General features: G+C 36.0%; 1 protein-coding gene across 2 annotated transcripts in view; it reads left to right on the forward strand.

The window, feature by feature from the left end:
- MAGI3 (membrane associated guanylate kinase, WW and PDZ domain containing 3) overlaps positions 1 to 26638 on the forward strand; it is a 242421-nt gene that overhangs the window by 98053 nt on the left and 117730 nt on the right. For both annotated transcript variants that reach the window (XM_044672365.1, XM_044672364.1), the window contains exons 2-3: positions 14402 to 14518; positions 19113 to 19232. In XM_044672365.1, the coding sequence (XP_044528300.1) occupies positions 14402 to 14518; positions 19113 to 19232 (237 nt within the window). The remainder of the gene's footprint in view (positions 1 to 14401; positions 14519 to 19112; positions 19233 to 26638) is intronic.

The raw sequence follows: 26638 nt of genomic DNA on the forward strand, positions 1-26638 counted from the left end.
CAACTCATATTTTTCTCTCATTTTGCTGTCTCTATGTGTAATAATCTGAGTTAACTAATAATGAGATTAATTTATGTGATAGAAAATTGTTTATATTCATAAAATATACCACAGAATATCATCAAACTATGACAAAGGAGATGGATAAATTACTGAATATAATTACAGTCCTCTACAACAATAAAAAAGCATATATAATAAACTCTTTTAGAAAGTATCTTGTCAATAAGCAATAGGCAAATTTATTGTAACTAATGAAATATTTTCTTTTCCTGAGATTATGCCATTTATTTTTATTTCCTTGATGTTTTTTCCTCTAAGGAGCAAACCCAAAATTTCATGCTGAATATTGTGTCACTTCAAAGAAATTTGTATTCAGGGTCTGTTCTTTCATATCAAGTTACTTGCCATGGCAACTAAGAATGGTTAAAACTAGAATAGAGTTATTTAGGTTTTATTTCTAGTAACTTACATTGTGTTCTTGCAGAGTACAGCACACTCTTACATAAGGCTGTTTATTATTGAATTCTTAGAAAACAGAGGCCATTAAAAAAACTAAACTGGGCAATGATGAGGGAAATAGGGTTATATTATCAAATGTAACAAAATTGTACTTTTAAAATATATAAAACAAGCTTGTTTCTGTACTATAACTTGTCAAAATATGTACTGCCTTATATTGCCTATGTGTACTAATCATAGATCATTGATATTCAAAAAATAAGTTACTCTTTTGCATGTTACCTACAATTTTTAAAAATTCTAATTTCAATTCTTAGATGATGATATTAGACTTTTCAGAGAGTATAAATAGGTTAACTCTTTTGGCAAATAATAATTGTAAATGTGATTACCAAATCATATTATGAATGATAGCAACTCCTCCTGTCCCCAGATACATAACTAAACCTCCCCTTCTCTTCTACTCACTTACTGAGGAATAGCACTGGAGGAAGTCTCAAAATTGTGCCAAATAGGTCCACTGTAAATTTATGTTATTTATTTCAGTTAAGTTCTCTTTCATGAACCCCAGCATTTGTTCCAAACCTCACTTTTTCTTGTCAGTCTTGCCTGGCCCTTCTCCCCAATGATTTAAGCTGAAATCTTTGCTTCATACTTACCAAAGGGAATTTGAAGCTATTCATTACAAGTTTCTGTTCATTTCCCCCATCTCCTCTTTTACTTCAGTATCTGGTGAAGAAGAGGCTAATGCTAAGCACTTTGCATACACTTTAATCTCTTCTCCTATCTTGTCCAGCAGATTACCCCTACAGTTAGCCCTTCTCTCTCTCTCTTTTTTTTTAATCTCACTGTCTACTTCCCTGCTATCTACAGATGTGACCAAAGACTCCCTCATCCCTAAAAATCCTCATCACTAGAATTTATTATTCCTATTGTCTCCTGAACTTTTTAGCTGAAATACTTAAAACTTCGTGCCTTTAATTCCTCCCTCTGATTCCCTTCTAACTCTTGGAAATCTAGCTTCTGAGCTCAACATTCAACTGAAGCTGAGCTCTTAAAGTTAGTAGTTATTGCATAATACCAAATCTAATAGCCTTCTCTAGCCTTCTCTCGATTCTCATTTTTCTTGACCTCTCCAAAGCATTTAGCCCCATTGACCACCAGCTTGAATTTTTGTGTAATGCCTCTGCCTTAGCTCTTCTCCTTCTCAAGACTATTCCTCAGGCTTCTTTGCTAGTTTGGATCTCCTCTTATCTCCTTCCCATTAACTAGTTTTCCTCCAAAGTTTTTTATTTCCCTTTTCTCTCACTTAATATCATCAGCTCCCAGAAATAATCATCTCCATGCATATACTTCAGAACCAAGATCTAGAAACCAATCCTTCTCTCCCCCTTCATCTCTCTCCCTTTCTATCTCTCCCTCCCTTTCTCTCCCCCTTTAACCCCCACCACCACCCCAGTGAACATTTCAATCTGGATGTCCCTTTGACATCTCAAACTCAACATGTCCAAAATAGAATTGATTGTCTTTCCTTCCCAAAACCCACTGATCTTCCAAACTTCTCTATGGTTATTAAGGGTACCACCAATCCCAGCTTCATAACCTTCACATCATTTTTGATTCCTCATTCACCATACATATCCATTTAGTTATAAAACCCTGGTATTTTTTTTCTTCACAACATCTTTTGGATATGATCCTTTCTCTCCAATAACCCAGTCACCAACTTAGTTTAATCAGTTACCAAATGCTTACTATGAACCAGCTTCTGTGCTAGGTATAGAGGATATAAATAGAAAAAAATTAAACAATTCTCATTAGCAAAGAACTTATATTCTAGGAGAGAGAGTTAATAAATACATATCAATATTTGCAGCATAAATATAAAATTATTAAAATTATGAGTATGTATACATATATCTGTGTATGTTATATATGATAGTAACATTTATATCACCTTTACAGTGTGCCAGACATTGTGCTAAGTGCTTTACAAGTACTATGTCATTTGATTTTGACATCAACCCTCGAAGATAGGGGCATTAATTATCCCCATTTTTCAGTTGAGGAAATGGAGGCAAACCTAAGTGACCTGCCCAAATCAAATCTCTAGTAAGTATCTGAAGCCAGATTTGAATTCATAAACAGAAATCATGAACAGTATAAATTGGGTATGGCCTCACAGGAAAGGGATTAATTATTTTAATGAGGACTGGCAACTCCTAGAATAAGGTGGTATTTTAACTGAGAGCTAAAGGAAGCCAGGAAGGTAAGAGGTAGGAATTAGGAAGGAGAATTCCATACTTGGGCAATGGCAGTGAAGAGACTTGAGTCAAGAAATGGGAGTATTCTATAAAAGGAGAAACAAGGAGATATGGAGGGCAGTGAAGTGTAAGAAGACCAGAAAGGAAGTAGCTAGGATATGAAGGACTTTAAAGTTCTCACAGGAAATTTTGTATTTGACCTTAGAAGTAATAGCAAATAATAAAATAATAAAAATTGAAGTTTATTGAATGAGTAAAATAATAATTTGTATTATATTTGGGTGATTCAATAAACACTGGATATTTCTCTAATTATTTAGATCTTTCTGAATTTTGAGTGAAAATTGTTTCATAGTTTTATTATATATTAGTATTTATGTTGCAGACTTTTAAAAAAAAATCTTAAATGGGATTTTTCTTTCTGGGGTTTTTTTCCCCTACTGGTTTTTGATATATAGAAATACTCATAGTTTGGGTGTTAGAGGTTTCTTTTGTACCCTGCTACTTTCCAGGAACTGTTGCGTTATTCATTGAATTTCTGAGATTCCCCATTCTAAGGTACCTGAAAAGGGATTCATCCTCTGCTTGTCCTCCCAAGGAAGAGATTCACCACTTCTAGAAGCAGCCATCTCCAGTTGGAAGAACTTAAACTGCTTCTTAGGAAGGTTTTTTTTTCTCCTGACACAGCTTATACTCACTGCTCCTGACCATGCCCTCTGGGGTCAACTGAAACAGAACCAGAAGAAATGTGTGGAAACATATATTTTACATATATGCATGTATCCTTAAACTATATATATATATTATAAAGATGTCCTTCCTTTCCCCTCTTTTGTTTTCATTTATGGCAAGGCATTAAGTGAATTCAAGGTCAAATCTGCTGCTTGCTTTGGTAGGCCAGAGAATGTTTTAAAATAAAGTTTTGGGGAATTCTGGTAAGATGGCAGCTTAGACGGAGCAAAACCTCAGACTTCCATACCATTCCTCATTGAGATAAAAAATAAAGCATTGTGAGGGGAAAGAAAACCAAATCTAACAACAGGACAGCGTTAGGGGATCCTACTGCTGGACAGCTCAAGAGGTAGGCCAAGAAAAAAAGGCCTGAATTCCTGAACTGTTGGGTTTGAGGGTAAGGAAGAAAGAGAATCCCAGGACCCCTCCCCAACATGCTGTGTGGAGTCTCCAGAGGCTCCTGGAATCTCTGGGCCAGCAAACCCACTAGTCTGGAGAGAGAGAGCCTTGCTGGCACCAGGGTCAGGGCATTAAACACAGATACAGGGAGGGGGCTAGAGGGAAAATGCAGAGAGGGCACCCTAGACACAGGGAAAACTCTCCATCTTACCTCTCCCCCCCACTCTCCCCTTCTCTTGAGGTTTTAGCCTCAAGACACATCAAGCCAAACAGATCAATCCAACCCTGGCTTAATCACATTAATAAGACAGATAAGAAGTCTGTAGAGGACAGGGAAACTCCAACACCCCTCCCCCATGGACTACAGAAAAAGTAGTTACAAACTACTATTACCAGCTGGGGAAGATCTTACATCAAAGCACATTAAAACCATCTGCTTAATTTAATAAGCCAGCAGAGCAGAGAAGGTACAGGAGGGAAAGAAGGAAAAGATATGAGTAAACAACAGAAAAAGAAAAAAGAAATTACAATTGACAGCTTCTTTCCAGGAAGTGAACTAAGAGCAAATGAAATAGAAGAAGAACAAGGAACCCCAAGCAAAACCAAAGAAACTCCAACGAATTGGACACAGGCTTTGGAAGATCTCAAAATTCAGTTACCTCAAGAACTCAAAAAACAATCAAGAGAGGCTGGAGTCAATTGGAAAAAGGAAATACATGAACTAAAACAAGAAAATAGTATCTTGAAACCAATGGCCAGCTTGAAAAACAAAACAAAGAAGATGAAAGATGAACTACAAAGAAAATCAGACCAGAAGAAGGATGACCAAAAAGCCAGGGATGAAATTCAGTCTTTAAAAATCAGAATCCAACAACTAGAAGCAAATGACTTCACAGGGCAGCAAGAATATATATAACAAAATCAAAAGAATGAAAGAATTGAGGAAAATATGAAACACCTCATTGACACAACAGGTCTGGAAAACAGATCTTGGAGAGAGAATTTAAGAATTATTGGTCTACCTGAACATCATGACAAAAGGAAAAACCTGGACATCATCCTACAGGAAATTATCCAAGAAAACTGCCCTGACATTCTCGAACAAGAGGGAATAATGGAAATTGAAAGAATCCACAGATCACCTCCTACATTTAATCCGCAACTGACAACTCCCAGGAACATTATAGCCAAATTCAAAAATTACCAGACCAAGGAATATTACAAGCTACTAAAAAGAAGTCATTCAGATACCAGGGGACCACAGTTAGGATAACACAGGATCTGGCAGCATCTACATTGAAGGACTGGAAGGCATGGAATATGATATTCCGGAAAGCAAGGGAACTAGGTCTACAACCAAGAATCAACTATCCAGCAAAACTGACTATATTCTTGCAGGGTATGGTCATTCAACAAAATTGAAGACTTCCAAGCATTCATAAAGAAAAAACTGGACTTAAACAAAGAATTTGCTACCCTAACACAGAACTCGAGAAGAAAGGGGAAAACAAACAAACAAACAAAAAAATAACCTTTTCTTTAAGGGACCCAATAAGTTCAAATGATTTGTATTCTTATAAGAAAAGATGATATTGGTAACTTAAAATCTGTTATTATCATCTGGGTAGCTAGAAGAAGTATACTCAGAGGGAATAGTGATAAACTGTATAGGATGAAATGCCAACACACACACACACACACAGACACACACACACACACACACACACACAGCTAGAGGTAAAAAAATAAGATAATATTAAGAGAAATGAGAAAAGAGACAAAATGGAGTAAATTTATATTCCATAAAGAAGCATGTGGAGGGGAACGGGAGAGGACCACAAATACTGGAAGGGTAAAGAGGTTGGAGAGAGCAAATACTTAATTCGTACATGCATTGAAATTAACTTAAAGAGGGAAGAACAATCAGACCCATTGGGGCAGAGAATTGATTCCTGCCCTCTAGAGAAGTAGAAGTGTAACAAAAGGATTGGTGGGGTGGAGAAGCAATACTATGGAGGAAGGGGGAGGAGGGGTAGTTTTAAAAAGACCCTAAAGAATAATAAAAGGGTAATAAGAGGGGTGAGAAGGGGAAGTACAATAACGGAGGGGACTAGGGGGACTGATTAAAAACAAAACACTGGTATAGAAGGAAATAGTGAAAGAAGAAAGGGCAGGACAAGGAGAGGGAATCAAAATGTTGGGGAACACCCAGTTGATAATTATAGCTCTAAATGTGAATGGGATGAACTCAAAAAATGGAAGCAAATAGCAGACTGGATTAGAAACCAAAATCCCTACCGTATGTTGTCTATAAGAAACACACATGAAGCAGGTAGACATACATAGAGTAAAAGTAAAAGGCTGGAGCAAAATCTATTGGGGTTCAACTGAGAAAAAGAAGTCAGGAGTTGCAATCATGATTTCTGACAAAGCCAAAGTAAAAATAGATCTGGTTAAAAGAGATAAAGGTAATTACATCCTGATAAAAGGCAGTATAGATAATGAAGAAATAGCAGTTCTCAATATGTATGCACCAAATGGTATAGCATCTAAATTTCTAAAGGAGAAACTGGCAGAGCTCAAGGAGGAAACATATAGTAAAACAATACTAGTAGGAGACCTGAAACTTCCCCTATCAGATCTAGATAAATCAAACCAAAAAATAAATAAGAGGTAAGAGAGGTGAATGGAATCCTAGAAAAATTAGAGTTAATAGATATGTGGAGAAAAATAATTAGGGACAAAAAGGAATACACCTTCTTTTCAGCAGCACATGGTACATTCACAAAGATTGACCACGTACTAGGGTAGTGATGGGCAAACTAAGGCCAGTGGGCCAGATGTAGCCCCCTAAAATGTTCTATCCAGCCAGGCAACATTATTCCTAATCTGACGAATACAATGAGTAGGATACAATACAATGAAACTTTGAAAGAGTTGCCTTAGAAACAGACTGACAAATGAGCATTTCCTTTCCTTTGGCCCCCTCTTTAAAAAGTTTGCCTGGGGGCAGCTGGGTAGCTCAGTGGAGTGAGAGTCAGGCCTAGAGACAGGAGTAGGTTCAAACCCGGCCTCAGCCACTTCCCAGCTGTGTGACCCTGGGCAAGTCACTTGACCCCCATTGCCCACCCTTACCACTCTTCCACCTATGAGACAATACACCGAAGTACAAGGGTTTAAAAAAAAAAAGTTTGCATATCACTGCACTAGGGCATAGAAACATGGCAAACAAATGCAAAAGAACAGAAATAATAAATGCAACCTTCTCAGATCATAATGCAATAAAAATAATAATAAGTAAGGGTACATGGATAGGCAAATCAAAAACTAATTGGAAACTAAATAATATGATTCTCAAAAATCAGTTAAAGAACAAATCATAGAAACAATTAAGAGTTTCAGAGAAGAGAATGAAAATGATGAGACATCCTACCAAAATCTGTGGGATGCAGCCAAAGCAGTACTGAGGGGGAAATTTGTATCTTCAAGCACATATATTAACAAATTAGGGCAAAGATCAATGAATTGGACATGCAAATCAAAAACTAGAAAGTGAAAAAATTAAAAATCCCCAGATGAAAACTAAACTAGAGATCATAAAAATTAAAGGAGAAATTAATAAAATCAAAAGTAAAAGAACTATTGAATTAATAAATAAGACCAGAAGCTGGTACTTTGAATAAACAAATAAAATTGACAAAGTACAGGTCAATCTAATTAAAAAAGAAAAGGAAAGAAGAAAACCAAATTAAGAGCATCAAAGACAGCAAAGGAAAGTGGTGAATGAGGGAGGGGATGTGGCAAAATTGGGACATTGATATATTGCTGGTGGAGTTGTGAATTGATCCAACCATTCTGGATGGCAATTTGGAACTATGCTCAAAGGGCTTTAAAAGACTATCTGTCTGGGACAGCTGGGTAGCTCAGTGGATTGAGAGGCCTAGCAGCGGGAGGTCCTAGGTTCAAATCCAGCCTCAGACACTTCCCAGCTGTGTGACCTTGGGCAAGTCACTTGACCGCCATTGCCCATCCTTACCACTCTTCCACCCAGGAGCCAATCACAGAAGTTAAGGCTTTAAAAAAATTTAAATTAAAAAAAAAAGACTATCTGTCCTTTGAACCAGCCATACCACTGCTGGGTTTATACCCCAAAGAAATCATAAGGAAAAAAAGACTTGTACAAAAATATTTATAGTTCCACTCTGTAGTGACAAAAAACTGGAAAACGAGGGTATGCCCTTCAACTGGGGAATGGCTGAACTAATTTTGGTGTCTGCTGGTGATGGAATACTATTATACTTAAAGGAATAATGATCTGGAGGAATTCCATGTGAACTGGAATGACCTCCAGGAATTGACACAGAGTGAAAGGAGCAGAACCAGGAGAACATTGTACCCAGAGACTGATACACTGTGGTAAAATCGAATGTAATGGATTCCTGTACTAGCAGCAGTGCAGTGATCTGGGACAGTTCTGAGGAACCTATGAAAAAGTACACTATCCACATTCAGAGGAAAAATGATGGCAGTGGAAACATAGAAGAAAAACAACTGCTTGAACACATGGGTTGTTGTAGATATGATTTGGGATGTAGGCTTTAAACAACCACCCCAGTGCAACTATCAACAATATGGAAATAGGTTTTGATAGATGACACATGTAAAAACCAGTGGAAATGCACATTGGTTATGGGCAGTGGGTGTGGTGGGTAGAGGGAAGAGTAAGAACATGAATCATGTAACTATGGAAAAATCTCTTATCATAAAAATTTTAAAATGTAAAATAAAATTAAATTTCATTGTGTTTTAAAATGTAAATACCATTCCTTGCTTTCTGCTGAAATTTTCTGGGGCTCCTCTTTATGTTAACTCTTGTTTAAAGGTAAAGATGAAAGTTTGGCTTGGAAATTTTTATCTCAGCTAATTTTTAGACAACCCATTAACTGGTTGCTGGATAGCACTTCAAAATCATAGGCTTCACAAATTCATACATTCCCCCCAATCTCCAACACACACACATTTGCATTCATACAGTCACACACCCTCCTGCCTCAAAACTTTGAGTTCTTTTTATGTCACCTTCTTTCCAGGCCTCCCCCTCCTCCCCCCATTTTTTTCAAACTTGAAACCATCCTTGAGTGTTCTCCTTTCTCATTCTCATGTCCAATCAGTTTCCAAGTCTAATGAATTTCTCCAGCACAATATTTCTCATATCTAACCTCTTCTCACTTGCATTCTTTGTTCTAGTTCAGGATCTCATTGTTTGCCTGGGCACTAGCAACCTTGCTGTTCCTTAACCATGACACTGTACTCTACGCATTTTTACTGACTCCTTCATGCACAGCATCTCTGTCTTTCTGTCTTACTTCAAATTCTAACTAAAATTTCACTATCTTCAGGATGCCTTTCCCAATCCTAGTAGTCCTTAATTCTGATGCCTTCCCTCTGTTGATTATTTCCATAATAGCTTTTTTATAGATAGCTGTTTGCAGGTTGCCTCTTCCAGACCATGCGCTCCTCTAGAACAGGAAATGCCTTTTATCTTTCTTTGTATCTTTGATACTTAACACAGTGCTTATCACATTGTATGTTATTAATAAATGATAATTGACTGACTTCTCCAAAACTAGTTTTTGCTGCTATTTACTCTCTATGTATCTTGTATGTGACTATTAACATACTTTAAAATCTATTATATAAGAATGTGAGTTTCTTGAAGGCAGGGGCTATTTTTGATTGATTCTTTGCATCTCTAATACTTATTAGCACAATAAGTAAATTCTTATAGACTGATTAAGGATTTTTCTTGACTAATTTCGTGATTAAAAAAAAAACTTTACTCTCTGACTTAGTAACAACTCTAAGACAGAGGGGCAGGGACTAGGTAAACAGGATTGAATGACTTGACCCAGGACACATAACTAAGAAGTGTCTGAAGTCAGAATTGAACTCAGACCCCCTAATTCCAGGACTGGTACTCTATCCACCCTGCCACCTAGCTGCCTCAATTTTTTTTAATAAACCAAGTTACTTTATGAAACTAACATAGAGATACAAATCTTATAAATTCTGCTAAAAGTTTGTAAATGTTTCTATTTTAGAGATCTGAGAAGAGAACTATAAATAATACCAATAAATTCATTCTCTAAAGTTTCAATTTATAAATCATATGAATCAATTTGTGAGGATATGATTATAAGTCCATACTTAATTATTATGTTTGTAAATTAACATTTGTCACTTGGTTCCCATGGAGATTCAGGATATAGAATAAGAGGCTAGAGCATTGGTTTCTAAGGTTTATGTAATATGTGCCACTTTTCTAAAAAACGAAATGGAACCCTTCCCCCTGATTTTCATAGCCTAATCTACACAAAGAATTTTCTTAGCTTATATTTTTAAATGAATATTTTTAATAATTTCATTGTATTATAAATCATTAGAATATAATCAAATTGAAATTTACTGTTATAGGCTCATAGATTTTAAGATGGAAGGAAACCAAGCCTAACCCCTTTTTTACAGTTAAAGAAACTGGTATGGGAGAAATATTTACTCTCTGAGTTCATGTGATAGATAATTGATTCCAAATACATATTTACCACACTGCAGAAATTATGAAGGTAAAAAAAATCTAGGTTTTCCCTTTTTAAAAAAATTTATCATACCCAAGCATTAGTTCAAGCCTCAAAGAAAACCTGAAAAATTATGAGGATTCTAGAAAGACACCTTAAAGGAAAAATTGCATCAGAGTGACATAGAAAGAATTCATTTAAATATTACAATCTTACACAGCCCTCTTAAGCCATACAACTTAAATAGAAGTTGTTGTTATTCATTTGTTTCAATTGTTTCTGACTCTTTGTGACCCCATTTGGGGTTTTCTTGGCAAAGGTAATGGAATGGTTTGTTATTTTCTTCTCCAACTCATTTTACAAATAATGAAACTGAGACTAGCAGAATTAAGTGACTTGCCCAGGTCACACAACTGGTAAGTGTCTGAGGCCAGATTTGAACTCCAGAAGAGGAATCTTCCTTACTCAGGGCCTAGTACTCTATCCACTAAAAGGAAATGAAACATTAATTGAATAAGTGACATTTACATAGTTTGCAAAACCCTGCATAAATATTATTTCATTTTATATACCAGCCATCTGTGACATATATTATAGATATTCTCTCTTTTTCCCATTATTCCTCCCCCTTCCCCACCAAATCCTGCCCCTTCTAAACTTTTTTATACCTTTCAAGTATGCTACTTAGAAGTGGTTAGAAAATTGAGGATCAGGGAATTTAAGTCAGTCAAAAATCATTTATTAAATGCTTACTATGTGCTAGGCATAGTGAGGATAAAAAGAAGGGGGGGGGCGGAGACCTTGCACTCAAGTAGCCCACAGTTTAATCCAGGAGACAGCATGTAATATATGTTCAAACAAGCTATATACAGCTTAAGTAGGAAATAAATTAGTATAGGGAATGTACTCATATTAAGAGAGATTGTGATAACTTTCCAATAAAAGTTGGGATTTTAACTGGTATTTGAAGGAAGACAGGGAAGCTAGTTGATAAAGATGAGGAAAGAGAACATTCCAAGGTTGGAGGACAGCCAGAGAAAATGGCCCAGATGGGAAGAGATGGAATATCTTGTTTGTGGAACAGCAAGAAGCCAATGTCATTGGATTGAAGAACACAGGGAATGAGTAAGTTGTAAGAAGATTAGAAAGATATGTAGGAAGCGGAGGGGATAGTTTATGAAAGACCTTGAGAACCAGAGAGTTTTTGTTTGTTTTGTTTTGTTTTTTGTTTTTTAAGCTCTGCCACTTACTCTGCCTCTAGTTTTAGATAAATCAGTGATCCTGTCTGTCTCAGTTTTTCCTTTACAGAATGAAAGTGTTGGACAAGATTACCTCCAATTTTCCTTCTACCTCTAAATGTAGGTTCTTCAAATTCATGTTAGTAGAAGGGCTTTAACAGAAGTATTTCTTTTATGAAGGAATTCTGGTGTGTTCCTTTTAACTATACAGAAGATCTTCACTTAGGAGGAATGGTAGAAATGAGAAACTGATCCTCCTCCTAGGAGACAAAGTCCCTTCTTTGTCTTCTCATCTTGGGGAGCTCCAAGGTTCCAAACACAACAGAATTGTTTAATTCTCCTTTTCAGAAGTCTTTACAGGCAGAAATATTCTTTGAGCCATTATTTTTGTTGCATCTTTTTAAACTTAATTTTACCTTACTTTATATTTTGTTGTTGCTATTTTCACATTTTAAAATTAATCTGGCTTCAACTCATCTCTAGTTCAAACTTAATGTAATCAAAATTTGGGAAATCTTGACCAAAAAAGATGTTACATAAGTTGTCTCAGCTTAATTACATTTTTAAGCTCATAAATAAATTTTAGGATTTTTTCCCTAAACCTAACAAAGCTATTCAACAAAGATAGAATAGGTACCAATTCATTTCTATGAATCTAGGACCCTACTAGTACCTTACAATCTTTTTCAACATTGTTTCCTACCTCTAAATCCCTAGGTACTCTTTCATACAGGCTATGTGTATGAAAAGCAATATAGAAACAATTACAGTTCATATGATAAGTTACTAGAGCAGCTATCTAAATTAATAAGGAGCATCTACTGATTTAAAATACACTATATTTTAATTTTAGATTGTTTTAACTAGGTTTGAGGGGAGCAAAGCTGTAAGCTTTGATAGTGTTAAAATCAGATAAGAGATAGTTGTTACTGATTGTTCTGTTTTGTCTTGTATTTCATTCCTTTTCTAATAAGTTCCAAAGTCTTGACTGATAATTGACCCTTGACAGAGATAAATAAAAGTGGTTATTATTTATTTTTTAACTTATGCTGGTTCAATTTGTCATATGCAAACCCTCATTAACCATTCTTCTGGCCTCTGGATTGCCTGATCCCCTGTCCCCTTTACTTCCTTTTAAATCTTGAGTTACTCATTTCACTGTTTTACCATATCATTACTGCTCTAATAAGGAGAATAAAACTTCTCACTTCCTTGTGAATGTAATGCCTTTCTCTCCTCTAAATAGGCTGGAATTCCCTTCTTATTTTCATTACTAATGAGATTGGATTTTATCACCTTGACCGAAAGTAATGTTTGCATTTCATAAAACTGGCTGGTAAATAAGCATTTTGGCATTTACATTTTTATATTATATTCCATATATTTATTTAATATGCACATATGTGTTGGATAATTAGTTGCCTTGTAAATAGTGTACTCTTTACCAGTGGATGTTTCACTTAATTAAAGAAATAAAAAATGTTCTAGTACAATATGGTCCACAAGGGTTTATCTGTATTGTAATAATTATTACTACACCATTTTCTAATCAGTTGGTATATTCTTTTCTACTCTTCTCATATACAAAATTAATATCAAACACTAAGTAACCAAAAATTCTAAATTCTTTCATAGCATGACATCTTCCTTGTAGAAAAAAATCCTGGTTTATTTTTCCTAATATATCAATTCTTTCAATAGTTAATTCAAGTTTTAAAAATTACAACCCTTGATATAAAATGCTAATGGATAATCTAAAAACTGCAGTTCTTAATACTCTTTTCCCCTTTTTGATCACTCTATCACCATCACTGAGGGACTGAAAGCCATTTTGAGTTTTATCATTTTCATGGGTATCTGTGTTCCATAAAATAAGCATTGATAATTAACCTGTTTGTCCTTAGGGACTGATCCTTGGATAACAAGTCTGTCACCACAGATATACTCACAGCCTTTCTAATTTATTAGGACTTGCCAGAGCTAACATTCTTCTGGCATAGTATTTTAGAAGCCAGGGCTTTGCTAGAGAACCTATGGCATGTGTACGAAAAGGGGCATGCAGAGCCCTCTCTGTGGGCATGCCTGCAGGAGCCTGCAGTTCAGTACTAGAAAGCCAGAGGTGTTCCCCTCCCCCTCTCCATGCACCTGAGGACATTTCTCACTTCCCCCACCCCTCTGCCCAGCAGCCAATGGGAGCCCTTCCTCCCTCCCTTGTCTGGGGTAAGGTGCAGGGGATAGGGGCTGGGGAAGGGACATATGCTGCCTGAGGGTGTGGCACAGACAGCAGCCTGTGGAGTCTGTAGTGAAGGTGATTCTTTGATGGAGTTGGAGAAGAAGCTAGATTTGAGGGAAGCATAGCTCACTTGGCACATAGCTGGAGGGGAGCTGAGCACACAGGCCACTCTTCACCCTCTCCACATGCACCTCTCATCACCTGTCCCTCTGCTCAGCTGCCAAATGGGAGCACTTCCTCCCTCCCTCCCCTGTTTGGTGGCGGGGCAAAGTGTGAGTGAGGTTATGTGACACTCGGTCAGGGGATGGGACAAGTACAACACTCAGTCTTGGCGGGATATGGAGGGAGCCTGGCACTCTGCCTCTAAAAGGTTCACCATCACTGAGCTGGGGAATAGGACCTCTTTTAGAACCTCTGGAGTAGAATTTTAATGACGATAGTTGCTGGTGTTCATTAAATAATATATATTCTGTTTTTCTTTGCTTATTTTTTTTGTAGGCAAAGTCATCAATAAAGATTTGCGCCACTATCTGAGTCTTCAATTTCAAAAGGGCTCAATTGATCACAAACTCCAGCAGGTGATTAGAGACAATCTCTACTTGAGAACCATCCCATGTAAGTATATATGAATGTCTGCTGCAAGTAAGATGAAATCTTTCTAGTTAAACTAAAGATTTAGAAATAAAATTCAATAAAGCCTACAGTTCTGTAATATAAAGATTGGAACATCCTCAACTTCAACCCTCATCCTGGGATTGAGGAATAAGCTGCAAGAAACTTTGGGAGAACTTATTTTATTTTTTAGAAAATTGGAATAATTTTTATTATGAATAAAATAGAATTATTAATAAAATATTTAAGATAAAGCAATCATTGCTTTGCAGTCATTAGTCTTCCTCAGTGATCTGCATGAATGAAAACATTTATTATGCGTTTATTCTGTATGAGTACTGTACTAAGCTCTGCTGATATGAATACAAAAGCAAAGCAGTCTCTATCCTCAAGGACTTCACATTCTAATAGAAAGAGATCACATCCACTGGAGTAGCAAGAAGAAAAGGGAATTTGGTATAGGAAATCACAGCTAATGAATGGAGCTCCAGGGGAGTTCATTGACATGCCCTTTCCAGAAGCAATATTTGTTTGATTTGATGCTTATTTCTTGAACAAGCAAGTGCAGAGTAGGATTTGGAGAACAGGAAACATACAGCTAGACAAAAGACCTGGGATGGAAGGGGTGAAATAGACTCGCTGGCCAAGTTCTATAGGCTATATAATTCAAAAAGTTGTGCAATCAGAAGATTTTAAAGTTTTATTTAAAACTATCTACAGTTTCAAAACATTGAAATTTGGAGTCTGATAGTCTCCTATCTCAGAAAAGTAAAAGTTGTATGCCCCTGGGCAAGTCACTTTATCTCTGTGATGCTCAATTTAGTCATTTATGTACTCAATTAGTCATTTATGTACTCAGTTTCAGTGTATACAAAACGAGGACATTAATACCTGTAGTACCCTCCCTAGCTACTGATTATTGAATGGGATAATGTATGTAAGGTACATTATAAATCTGAATATTCTATTCAGGAGTCTGTCAATAAGCATTTAGTGCCTACTATGTGCCAGGCATTATGCTATATAAAAGTCAGTTATCATTGGTATAACTTAAGACAAGCAGTAAATATAGTACAACTCAATGCAAGGGCAGCATACATTTCCCCTTCTGGGTAGGACTCTCATTTTCACAAGAAAGAGAAGAATTCAGTGCCACCTTTTTTTGTGGACTTTTAAAAATTGACTTTATTCTAGAAGTTAATGAGCATGTTCTTGTTTTCTTAGAGTTGTTAGTTGATGGGGGAAGGGAAGAAAATAAGCCTTTGATAACACCTACTATTTGCCAGGCAGTGTGCTAAATGTGTTTTACAAATACTATCTCATTTATTCCTTACAAAAACCCTGTGAGATAGGTGCTATTCGCATTCCCATTTTATAGTCGAGGAAACTGAGGCAATAGCATTTTAGTTATATAATAAGTATCTGAGACGAGATTTGAATTCAGGTCTTCCTGACTCTGGGACTAAAGTTCTATTTGCCTAATGGTCCAGCCATCTATTGCTTATGGTGGATACTAACAGAGAATCCACTTCTTTCAATAACAATTTAAAAACAAGAAGTTTATTATCTGACTTGTTTAAAAGACTCAGGGCAGAAAATAAGAGCAAGCCTAACAATTTGGAAATTGAAAAGCAGCTGGAGTGTGTTTTCTCCCTTCTTTTGAATTTGAGGCATAGCAGGGAGCCAAAAGAAAATATGCTACTTCTAAACTTAATAACAATATAATAGTAGCTAACATTTATATAGTGCTTTAAGGTTTGCAGAGCACTTTACAAATATTATCTCATTTGATCCTCACCGCTCTGTGAGGTAGGTGCTATTTTTAACCTCATTTTACAGAGGAGAAAATTGGCCAGATAGGGATTAAATGACTTGCCTAAGACCACATAGCTAATAAATGCCTGAGCTCAGTTTTGAACCGGGCTTCTTGGTCCAATCCTCTATACACAGTGCCTCCTATAAGCATATTCATTTTATGGGCATACATATATGTATTTGAAAATCTTTATGTTCTTAAATGATTATGATTAAATAAAAGAATTTCAGACTTCATAGGCATGTATTGAAACACATTTTTTGGCCTTTCTATTCCTAGTGCTTAGCACAGTGCCTATTATATGGTAGGTATTTAGTAAGTGTTTAGTAAGTTGACTGCCTACCGACAGTATTTGCATGTAACTGTGGTGAAGAGTAGATGAGTGAGTCTTAAGAATTGAGCAGAGCAGATTGAGAAACTTGGAAGTTAGGACATACATACATACACACACACACATATACACATCTATATGTATGTATATGTATGTGTGTGTGTGTGTATATATATATATATATATATATACATATACATTTCCTGGAATGAGGGTAAATTTTGTGGGGGAGGAGACTGAACTAGACACTGAACTCTGAGAAATGAGGGAGAATATCTAGGGAGTCCTCAGAGTGGTTAACAACTAACAGAACATTTATTGGGTGACAAATTTCAATTGATTGATTCTCAGGGAGTGAAAATTTACTGACTAATGGTAGTAGAGAGAGTCAGGAAGTGGCAATGGAAACACAATAATTTAGAAGTAGCATGAGAGCACTAATCACTAAATATGAGGAATACCATTGAGGTAACTGTCATGTTTTTGTTGTTAAGTATTTCCTAGTTCTGCTTTGATGAAAAAAAAGTAAAGAATTTAAAACTTTTTATACTAAATTTGGTTTTTACTTAGAGTATGGTTTAGCCTTTGTTCTACATATGCAGCCAACACTCTAGTTCAGTCTCTCATCTCTTCTTACCTGGACTATTATAATAGTCTCTTAGTTGGTCTTCCTAACTATAGTTTCTCTCTGTCCATTCTGTCTTCCAAAATGTGTCCAGTGATTTTCCTAAGGTACAGGTCTGAACATGCCACTCCTATATTCAGTAAACTCAAGGGGTTTCCCTTTGCCTCTTTGATGAACAGGTACAAGAATTATAACCTGTTCATTTCATGAAGTTAATTTTATATTAAAATCTTAGCATTCCATAAATTTTAGAAATAATTCCAATGATTAATGTCTAGATAGCAATAACTGAATGAATGGGTGAATGAAAAAATAACCAAAAGAATATGTGATTTCTTCAATATAGGGTACATTCTTTTATAGCTTAGTTCTGAAACACATTGGCATGCTCAGGCTATTAAAAGTAGTATCAGAGATGTTATTTGAACCAAAGTCTTCCCAACTCTTAAGTCTAACGCTCTTTCTTTGAAGACTGTCCAAATCAATCACTGTGAACATTTTATGAATCAGTCTAAAAACTTGATGATCCAAAATACTTTCCTTTTCTTACTGGAATGTTACAAATATTCCAGAAAACTTTTTTTTAATTTTCTTTTCATGCCTTCATATAGCATATAATTTTAAGTGGCTGTTTCAAAGGTACATTATATTTTAAATAGTTAACATTTATTCAGTGCTTTATAATTTTTCTCATTTGATACTCTAAAATACCTTGGAAGAAAGGAAGGTGTTGTTATTATCCCCATTTTTTAGATGAAGAAACTGAGACAAACAGAGGTTCAATGACATGTTCAGAGTTCCAAAGTTAGTGTTATAATAGGATATTTGTTAATTAAGAGTTAATTGAGGGGGCAGCTGGGTAGCACAGTGGATTGAGAGCCAGGCCTAGAGACGGGAGGTCGTAGGTGCAAGTCTAGCCTCAGACACTTCCCAGCTGTATGACCCTGGGCAAGTCATTTGACCCCCATTGCCTACCCATGCCACTCTTCTGCCTTGGAGCCAATACAAAGTATTGACTCCAAGATGGAAGGTAAGGGTTTTAAAAAAGAGTTAATTGAGTAAGAGTTCAGTAGAAAATAGAGTTAAGTAATATAAGTTATTTTATAGATGCATAAGAGGGTTATCCTTTTCCTTAGGGTTTTTTTTTTCACTTACAATAAACATATTTTTGATATAACTGGCCAAGCCAGAATTCTTAAGACTGCTCTGAGAGCTATTTCTCTCAACAGTCACAACACACACAGCCTATCTACCTAGGACAAATAGTGATACCACACTATATAAATAATCTAGTTAGTAAACCCTTACAACATTTTACAACAATGTGTAAGGCCAAATTTGAACTCAAGTCTTCCTTATTCTAGGCACAGCTATCATTCTAAGCTACATTACCTAGCCTCTCTCATATCAATAATATGGCATGGGGATATAGCCAATGAGATGTTTTATTTTTTGTATTTCCTTTGTGAGTTTGATTTATTATATCATCTCCTTTTCCTTGTTAACAAGGATAATTGAGAATTGGGTTATTTATTGAGATTTAATAAAAGTGTAAGTGTTTGTTTTAGGCAATCAAATTTGCCATGATATTCCAACTCAGGTTTTCAGTCTTTGTAGTTTTAAATTTTATAAATTTGTGTTTTTATCTTTATTTTTTAAATTCTCTTTTCTCATCCATACATTATTTATTGCCCTAGTTTCACTTTCAATCGAAGAATTTTTTGGTGAACATTATAAACAGTATTTTTATAAGCATTATTTCTGAATATTTTGTAAGTCAAAACATGTTTTATAAGTCTGACTTACCTCTTTTCCTCCCTTTTAGGCACTACAAGAGCCCCCAGGGATGGAGAAGTTCCAGGAGTAGACTATAATTTCATTTCTGTTGAGCAGTTCAGAGCACTAGAAGAGAGTGGAGCATTGTTGGAAAGTGGAACATATGATGGTATGTGGCCCAAAACATTTCAAATCCAGGAGTATTTCTGAATGATAAAAAAAAAATTTACACAAAATTTCATCAGTAAAATACCAAGTATCCCATTTTTTTCTCCTTTCCATTTTTCATCATTGAGATGAATTTGATGAATTACCAAAAACATTGAAAAATCAAGAGAATTTAACTTTCTGATTTGCATTAGCAAGAAAACATTATATGCATAATTAGTATTGATTTAAATAGGAAAAAAATTAAATGAAACTGAATTCTGTTTAATTATATTAGCCAAGCTTGCAAGGCCTTGAAGAAAAGTTGAGAAAATGCTCCCTCTTTATTCATCATGGAGGTGGGAAACTATTGCTTATACTATTGGGTAAAATTGATGTTGATGTTGGCTAGTTTTGCTGAACTGTTTTTTTTTTCTCTTTCTTTTTTAATCATTGTTAAAAGGAATGGCTCACTAAGAAAGAAAATGCAGAGTGATTATATTTGGAAAATGTGTGTGATGTAAAATAGGTCAATAAGAAAATAAACTTGAAACAAAAGTACTGTGAAACTAAGGTACTCTGTCTTATAAAGAAACTTGAAAGTGAACTGTTCTTTAATAATTCTGCCAGATACACTATCTACTTCACTGATTCCTTTTGAGTCTACAGGTATTTATTTTCGAGTGCCTATAATAATTATTCACATTTATTTATAGTTCTAAGGTTTTGAAGTACTTTAAAGTAATCTCTAGATTTTACAGATGAGGAAACTTAAGCTCAGAAATGAAATGATTTATCTAAAGTCAGAGCTAATAAGGCAAGAAGAGAAGTGATATAGGTGTCTATATATCCAGAACACTGCTTTGGCACTATCCCATCCATAAGAAATACTTTGGAGCAATTAGGTATCACATTGGTAGAGTGCCTGACTTAGAGTTGGGAAGGCCTGGGTTCAAATCCATCCTCAGACATTTTTATCTGTGTGACCCTGAGCAAGCCACTTAACCCTACTGCCTAGTCCTTACTTCTCTTCACTTCTAGAGTTGATACTAAGATAGAAGGTAAGAGTTTAAAAAAAGAAAGAAATATTAGCAATTTATTTCTCATTTCAATCAGATAACCGTTTTGGTTCTTAATTTTGGGTTTTTATTTTATGAACTAAGGAGATGCCAGTGTTTTCTGTATATTATTAACTATCACAAATGTAGCTTGGGTTTTCTAAATCCCAACTTCATTTTGATCTTGGAAACTTCCCCCAAATGTTATAAATGGTTTAACAAATCAGAAGATTATTGGACTGGGCACTTCTCATTACATGTTAAGGATGTAACCATTCTAAAACTGATATAACCATGAGCAATCGAATATATATTTACCATTACCCTAATGTGGTTATACTAAAATGAGTACTTCCTTACCATGGAGGAAGAAAATTGTAAATATTTTCAAAGGATATTATAAATAGGTCACAAACCTACAAAGATACTTTGGGAATTAGCAAGCACAACTTCCCTAAGCAGTCAGAACAGTGGAGAACCAGGAATATGCCATTGAATTTGTTGATTGTAATAAAAAATGATTTACCTCTGGATGGAGTTAAGAGCCATCACTGGATTCAAAAGCCCCTCCATATGTCACATCCAGATGTGACAACTTAGCCAACAATGTGCTAGGAATAGGAAAGAAGCTTCAGACAAATAACTAAGTCCGAAAGGGTTTGGCAATTCAAGACTGGATCATCGTCACCAGAAATTGCTGACGGGTCATCCCACCCTTAAGAAGCCTGAACTTTAAGATCAAAATAGACTGAAAGAAAATAGTAGAATCTATGTGATATATTACTGCAAGATGAATAAAGAATATCTCAGAATAAAAGTCTACATTGGAAGCAACTGTTGTCCACAATTGCCTAGACATAAAACTGATCCGTGAAACTTAAGAATACTGTTTTAATAGATATTGCCGTTCCAAGTATTTATAACTTCCAAGTTTTCCAGATTTAGAGATAGCAGAGCCAAGGAGATAAAAATAATTTAGGAATAGGATGAGGTACATGTCATTTCTGTTATCCTGTCTCCTCCTAGAGGCATATTGAGGATGCTTTCATTTCTTACCTAATACTTCAAACCACAAAAAGCAGTTTTTAAATTATTAGTGTCTCTAGTCGTCTCTAAAACATTAAATATAAAAAAAATAGGAATATAGTGACTTGTTCTGGGATCCCTTCTAGCTCAATTCAGTCAAAAAAGATAAGAATAAGATGGCATTAAGGATAATTGGCGATTTTAGGTTGACAAGGAACTTCAAACAGGGTATTTTATTTACCATCATAAAAATCCTATGAGAATGTATCCTACAAATTTATCCTCATTTTATTGGTAAAGTAACCGAGGCTTATAGAGATTAAATTACTTTCCCATGGTAAATTAAACCTATGTCTTATTCTAAGGTCAGCATTCTTTCCACTAAACCATGCAATCTCTTTATCATTCTTGATTCTTCACAAGGTTATCCTCTTCTAATTAGAGGAACTTCCCAATATCAGCATTTTTGAGCTTTGTGTCTTGTTGTTGGTTGACTTCTACCCCTCCCTCCCCCTCTATAAAAGCAAATAAGAGAACACCAATAACTTATAGTCAATGCATCTACATTTCCATCTACCCAAAATCTTTAAGAATCATCCATACAAAAATCTAAGGCATTCATAGTGAATGTATTGAAGGGACAAGAACAGGATTTCAAAAGTAATATCCTGCATTATTATTGATTATTAAAAAAATCAATTCAAAACATAGCTTTTTGTTTTCTTTTACAAGAAGATATGTCATATCCTGTAAGGGTTAAGATAGGAGTTTTGACAAAATAAGAGAGTAGCTTTCAACTTTTTTTTAATGAGAATATAGTAGAATTGTAAATTAATATCCCTTTAAGCCAGAGAAAAGAAAACTTCTAGCAGTTTTTAACAATTAACAATTTAGATTAATTAAAATATAGACAGTCAAAGAATATAGTAAAGTTAATATAGTATAGGAAAGAAATGTAGGAAAGAGGTAGAGAAAGAAAATTTCCTAATATCTCTACTAGTTATCCTATAACTACCTATAATTACTACCTAAAACTGCTTATATCTACCTATAACTACCTCTAGTAACAAACACCCCATAAAGTTCCAACCCAATCCAGCCTAATCAAAACCAACCCAATCAGTGTTTAATCCAACCCAAATTATGTCTGTCAAAAAAGACCAGCCACTTTCCAAAAAGTTCAAGAAAGAAAAAGAATCTAACAGTCCAAACCAAAAGCCCAAAACCCAAACCCAAAAAACCCACTCAATAAGCTCAGGCCCCCCTTTTATATTCCAGCAACTAAATGTCAACCACCAACCCAACACACTCCCAGCAGGCAACTTCCCCACAACTCCCAGTCCTAACTGTTAGCAACTGACAGATCAACCAACTGATGTTGACCCCCTTTTTATATCCTCTTTCTACCTCACTTCCTTTCTCTATGGTTTCTGCTTCCTGTCACTGTGGGCTGGTTAATCCCTACACATTTCTATTGTTAGAGGACCTCCAGGTCCCCTGTTAAATTAAAAAAAGGAATAAAGAATTCCTTTTTACAATCCAAACATCAAATGTATTCAAGATGCCTTGAAAGATGTAACGAATGAAATAACCATGTTTAACGGTTCTCTGATGAACCATAAAATGGGGAGATATATACTTTCTAGAGGTCTTTACTCTGATGGAAAAGATCCTGTATAGAGTTCAAAATTAAAAATGATGTAGCAAGTTTCTTTCTCCAGATACAAATGTTTGTAAGTGTCATTTTATTGACTGCATCAAGCTCCATCAGTGTTCTCTCTCTCTCTCTCTCTCTCTCTCTCTCTCTCTCTCTCTCTCGCTCTCTCTCTCTCTCTCGCTCTCTCGCTCTCTCGCTCTCTCGCTCTCTCGCTCTCCCTCCCTCTTACTCTCCCTCTTCTCCCTCTTCACCTCTCCCCCCTGCTACTTGCCTCAGCGGATAGAGGACTAGACCTGGAGATGTGAGGTGCTGGGTTCAAATTTAACCTCAGATACTTCCTAGTTGTGAGATCCTGGGCAAGTCACTTAACCATTTGTCTAGTGTAATGCAAAAGGGTGCATATTAGGCCTGCAAAGCCTAACTGCAAAGTTTTCTGACAGTTGAAAAGGGCTTAGAATCCTGAGGTTAGGCAGTAGACCCTGGAGACTCGATGAGAGTAGGAGGGGTCAACTGAGCTCTATCTTGGGACTAAAAACCTGGCCTATATTCTGCAGTTTTTCTCTTAAAATTTGTTAGCTTAACTATTTCCTTTATATCTCCCTAACCTCCCTTATTCCCAATCATCATTTTCCCTTTCCTGAATTTCTGTGAGTTTTGAAAGGAGGGTGGATCTGGGTGGTAGCTTTCAAACTTGGTAGATTTAGTTTCCCTGTAGTCAAATAGGGCTTACCCTTGTTACAAATTATCTCTTGAATCATTGTATCCAACTTTTCTAACCCTATAGGCTACAAAACCTCTAGGGGCTGAGTTAAGGCAGGTCCTTCTCAGTTTCACATTCCTGTCTCCCTCCCCCACCTGAGGCTTTCTCTAGGTGGCTGTTAGTTACCTTGAATCCCTCCATCCCTTTCAATCAACCCTAAAACTCAATAAACCCTCTTTGTCACTTAATCAAACCTTTGGCAAGTTCATTAGTTGATTGAATAAGAGAGGTAGAAGGGGAGAAAGGAATAATATTGCCTCTGAGTCCTGAAGGGAATTGGAGGTGTCCATTTGGAGGAAGTGCAATCTCAATACTTCCTCTGAACTCTTCCTTTGTGAAAGCCCTCTAGTCAGTTTCAAGCCATTCTTGGCTGGCCCCAACCTTGGTCTGTAGAAGTGCCCTTCCTGCTTGAAGGGCTCAGTCTGTTTCCCTTTAGTGTCTCTATCTCAAACCTGAGTCCCAGTCTGTGTCCCCCAGACTGCAGTTGCCTGCCCAGAATACCTCATCCTCTCCCTTGCAATTCTTTATACCTCCATGTTTATATTCCCTTACTTTTCCTACCACCTCAATCTACCACCTTCACCACTGTACCTTTGTTATCTACTTACTGCCTTAGGGATCCACAAACCCCTATCCAGAGTGCCTTATCCCTATTCACACTACCTTTAGTCCCTTACCTGCCTTATCCCCTATTACAACCCTTAATCCCTTTATTACCTCCATCCTTAATTCTCATATTACAATCCAGTATGTTACCCTACTAGATTTATCCCCTTATAACACTAGCCCTTATCACTCTTGTGCCTTGAAACCAATACTAAGTATCAATTCTAAGATAGAAGGTAAGTGTTTTTAAAAAATAAAAATAAATGTTTCTTGACTACCTTCTGATACATTTGCATTTATTAGGCCTGATTCTTTGAAAGCTACTAAAAGGGTCATATCAATCCGTTTGTATCTATGCAATTATAAAAAATGTTTTGTGGTGATATGGAAATCATCCATTTTTTGAACATTAGTGTCTGAGGCATGGAGTGCAATAGAAAAATAGGAAGCATGCCACCTCTAATTATTATTAGCCTCCTGCAAGCCTGCTGCTTAGAACTTGTCTGACTCTGGGGCCTTAAAGACCAGAGCTTTTACAGTTCCTGCCAATCTGGAAAGGCTTTGAGTTGAGGTTCAAAAATGGACTGTATGTTATCTGTTTCAGGACCATCCTTGAAGAAAGTAAAAGACTCATTACTAGCTTGGCCACAGACTGTTGAATTTTTTCAGGCATAGTCAAAATTAGATCCTGGAATTATAACTCTAATGCTAAGTGTGGACACCACACTTGTGATTTCATTGACAGTAGAGTGGGAACTCTCAGGTTAGTAAGTTCCCTCTAGCACTGAAAGCCAGAGCCTTCTCTACAATCAATATTATTAGAGACTTGTCTAGGCCAGGGGTATGGAATTCAAATATAAAGGGGATACTCATCCATACACAAGGATCCCTGTGGGCTGCAGATTAACTTAGTTTTAAAATGTAAAGTTATTGGTGCTTAATTATATTTTTGTTTATTTTGTTAAATATTTCCAAGTTACATTTTAATCTAGTCTTACCACCCTTAGGAGTGTTGTAGGTACACTTCTGGTCTAAGGCACTAATAGCTGTGGTGACTTGCCCAGAATCACACAGTCAATACTTATCACAGACTAGAATTGAACTTTGTTCTTCCTGCCCCAGATGCAGATTGTCTACCTACTCCTCTATACTATTTTATAATGATAATCCCATACATTTGTATGGATTTCACACTGTACAAAGCGATTTCTGATTTCCATTGAAAAAACTGGAGAAAGGGATAAAGTTGCAAAGAGGGAAATTTAGGCTTAATACCAGGAAAAACTCCTTAATATTAATAAGTACAATCATTCATAGTGTTAAAGATTTCAGACAAACAAAAAGAAGGAAAAAACATATTCCTTTGACACCTATTATTTCCTAGTGACCAAAGGTTTAAAAAAAGCAACAATTATTCAAATGTTGGATAGCCCACCTTAAAAATTGTTGGAACTCTTTTCCCTGAAGGGCCTCAAACATAAATTTGATGCTCACTTGTTCAGGTATGATGTAATAGAGATTCTGTTTTTAGATATAGTTTGGAATAGATGACTGCTGAGGTCCTTTCCACCCTAAAATTCTTTGATTCTGTTTGTATAATTTTGTTTGATCCCACAGTTTTGTTTTTCTACTGCATCTGTGGTTTCATGGTTAAATTCTTTCTACTAGTATAGATTGACACCTGCTTTGCGACTGACAATTTTAGAAAATTGACTGGGGTACTGAGAATTAACCTCCTTTGTGACCCTTGTGTCACCTAACCAGCATATCTAAGTCTTCCTGACTGCAAGGCAAGCTCTCTGTCCATTTAGTATTTTATGTTACCATAGTACCAACCCTGCATTTCTGTGTTACATGTATTTTTCTTTTTCTACAGATAATTAAACTAAGGCACAAAAAGGATTAAAGCCCATGATAAATATTGCTTTAAAGGTTACAGCACTTTTCTCATAAAAACACTCTGAAGTTGCAAGTATTATTATCCTTTCTTTTACTGAGAGGAAAAATGAGAATCAGAGAGGTTATAGAATTTGCCCAAACTTTATTAAGTGTCAGAGCTAGAGTTTCAGCCTGACTTTGATTCTAGTGCTCTTTCCTCTACATTGTGTATGTGTTAAGAACCATGAAAAAAGTGCAAAGTGCTATATAGGATTTTAGATAAGAGGAAAACCGCTTTGGACTTGTGTGATCAGCTTCATGAAGAAGATGACATTTGAGCCAGACCTTGAAGGATGTATAGAATTTTGATAGATTGAAATGGTAGCCTTCTAGACAGAAGGAAAGACTCAAAGATGAAGAAGTATGGCATATCTTTCAGGAAT

The sequence above is a fragment of the Gracilinanus agilis genome, chromosome 4 (assembly GCF_016433145.1).
Source record: "Gracilinanus agilis isolate LMUSP501 chromosome 4, AgileGrace, whole genome shotgun sequence".
NCBI classification, from domain to species: Eukaryota; Metazoa; Chordata; class Mammalia; order Didelphimorphia; family Didelphidae; genus Gracilinanus; species Gracilinanus agilis.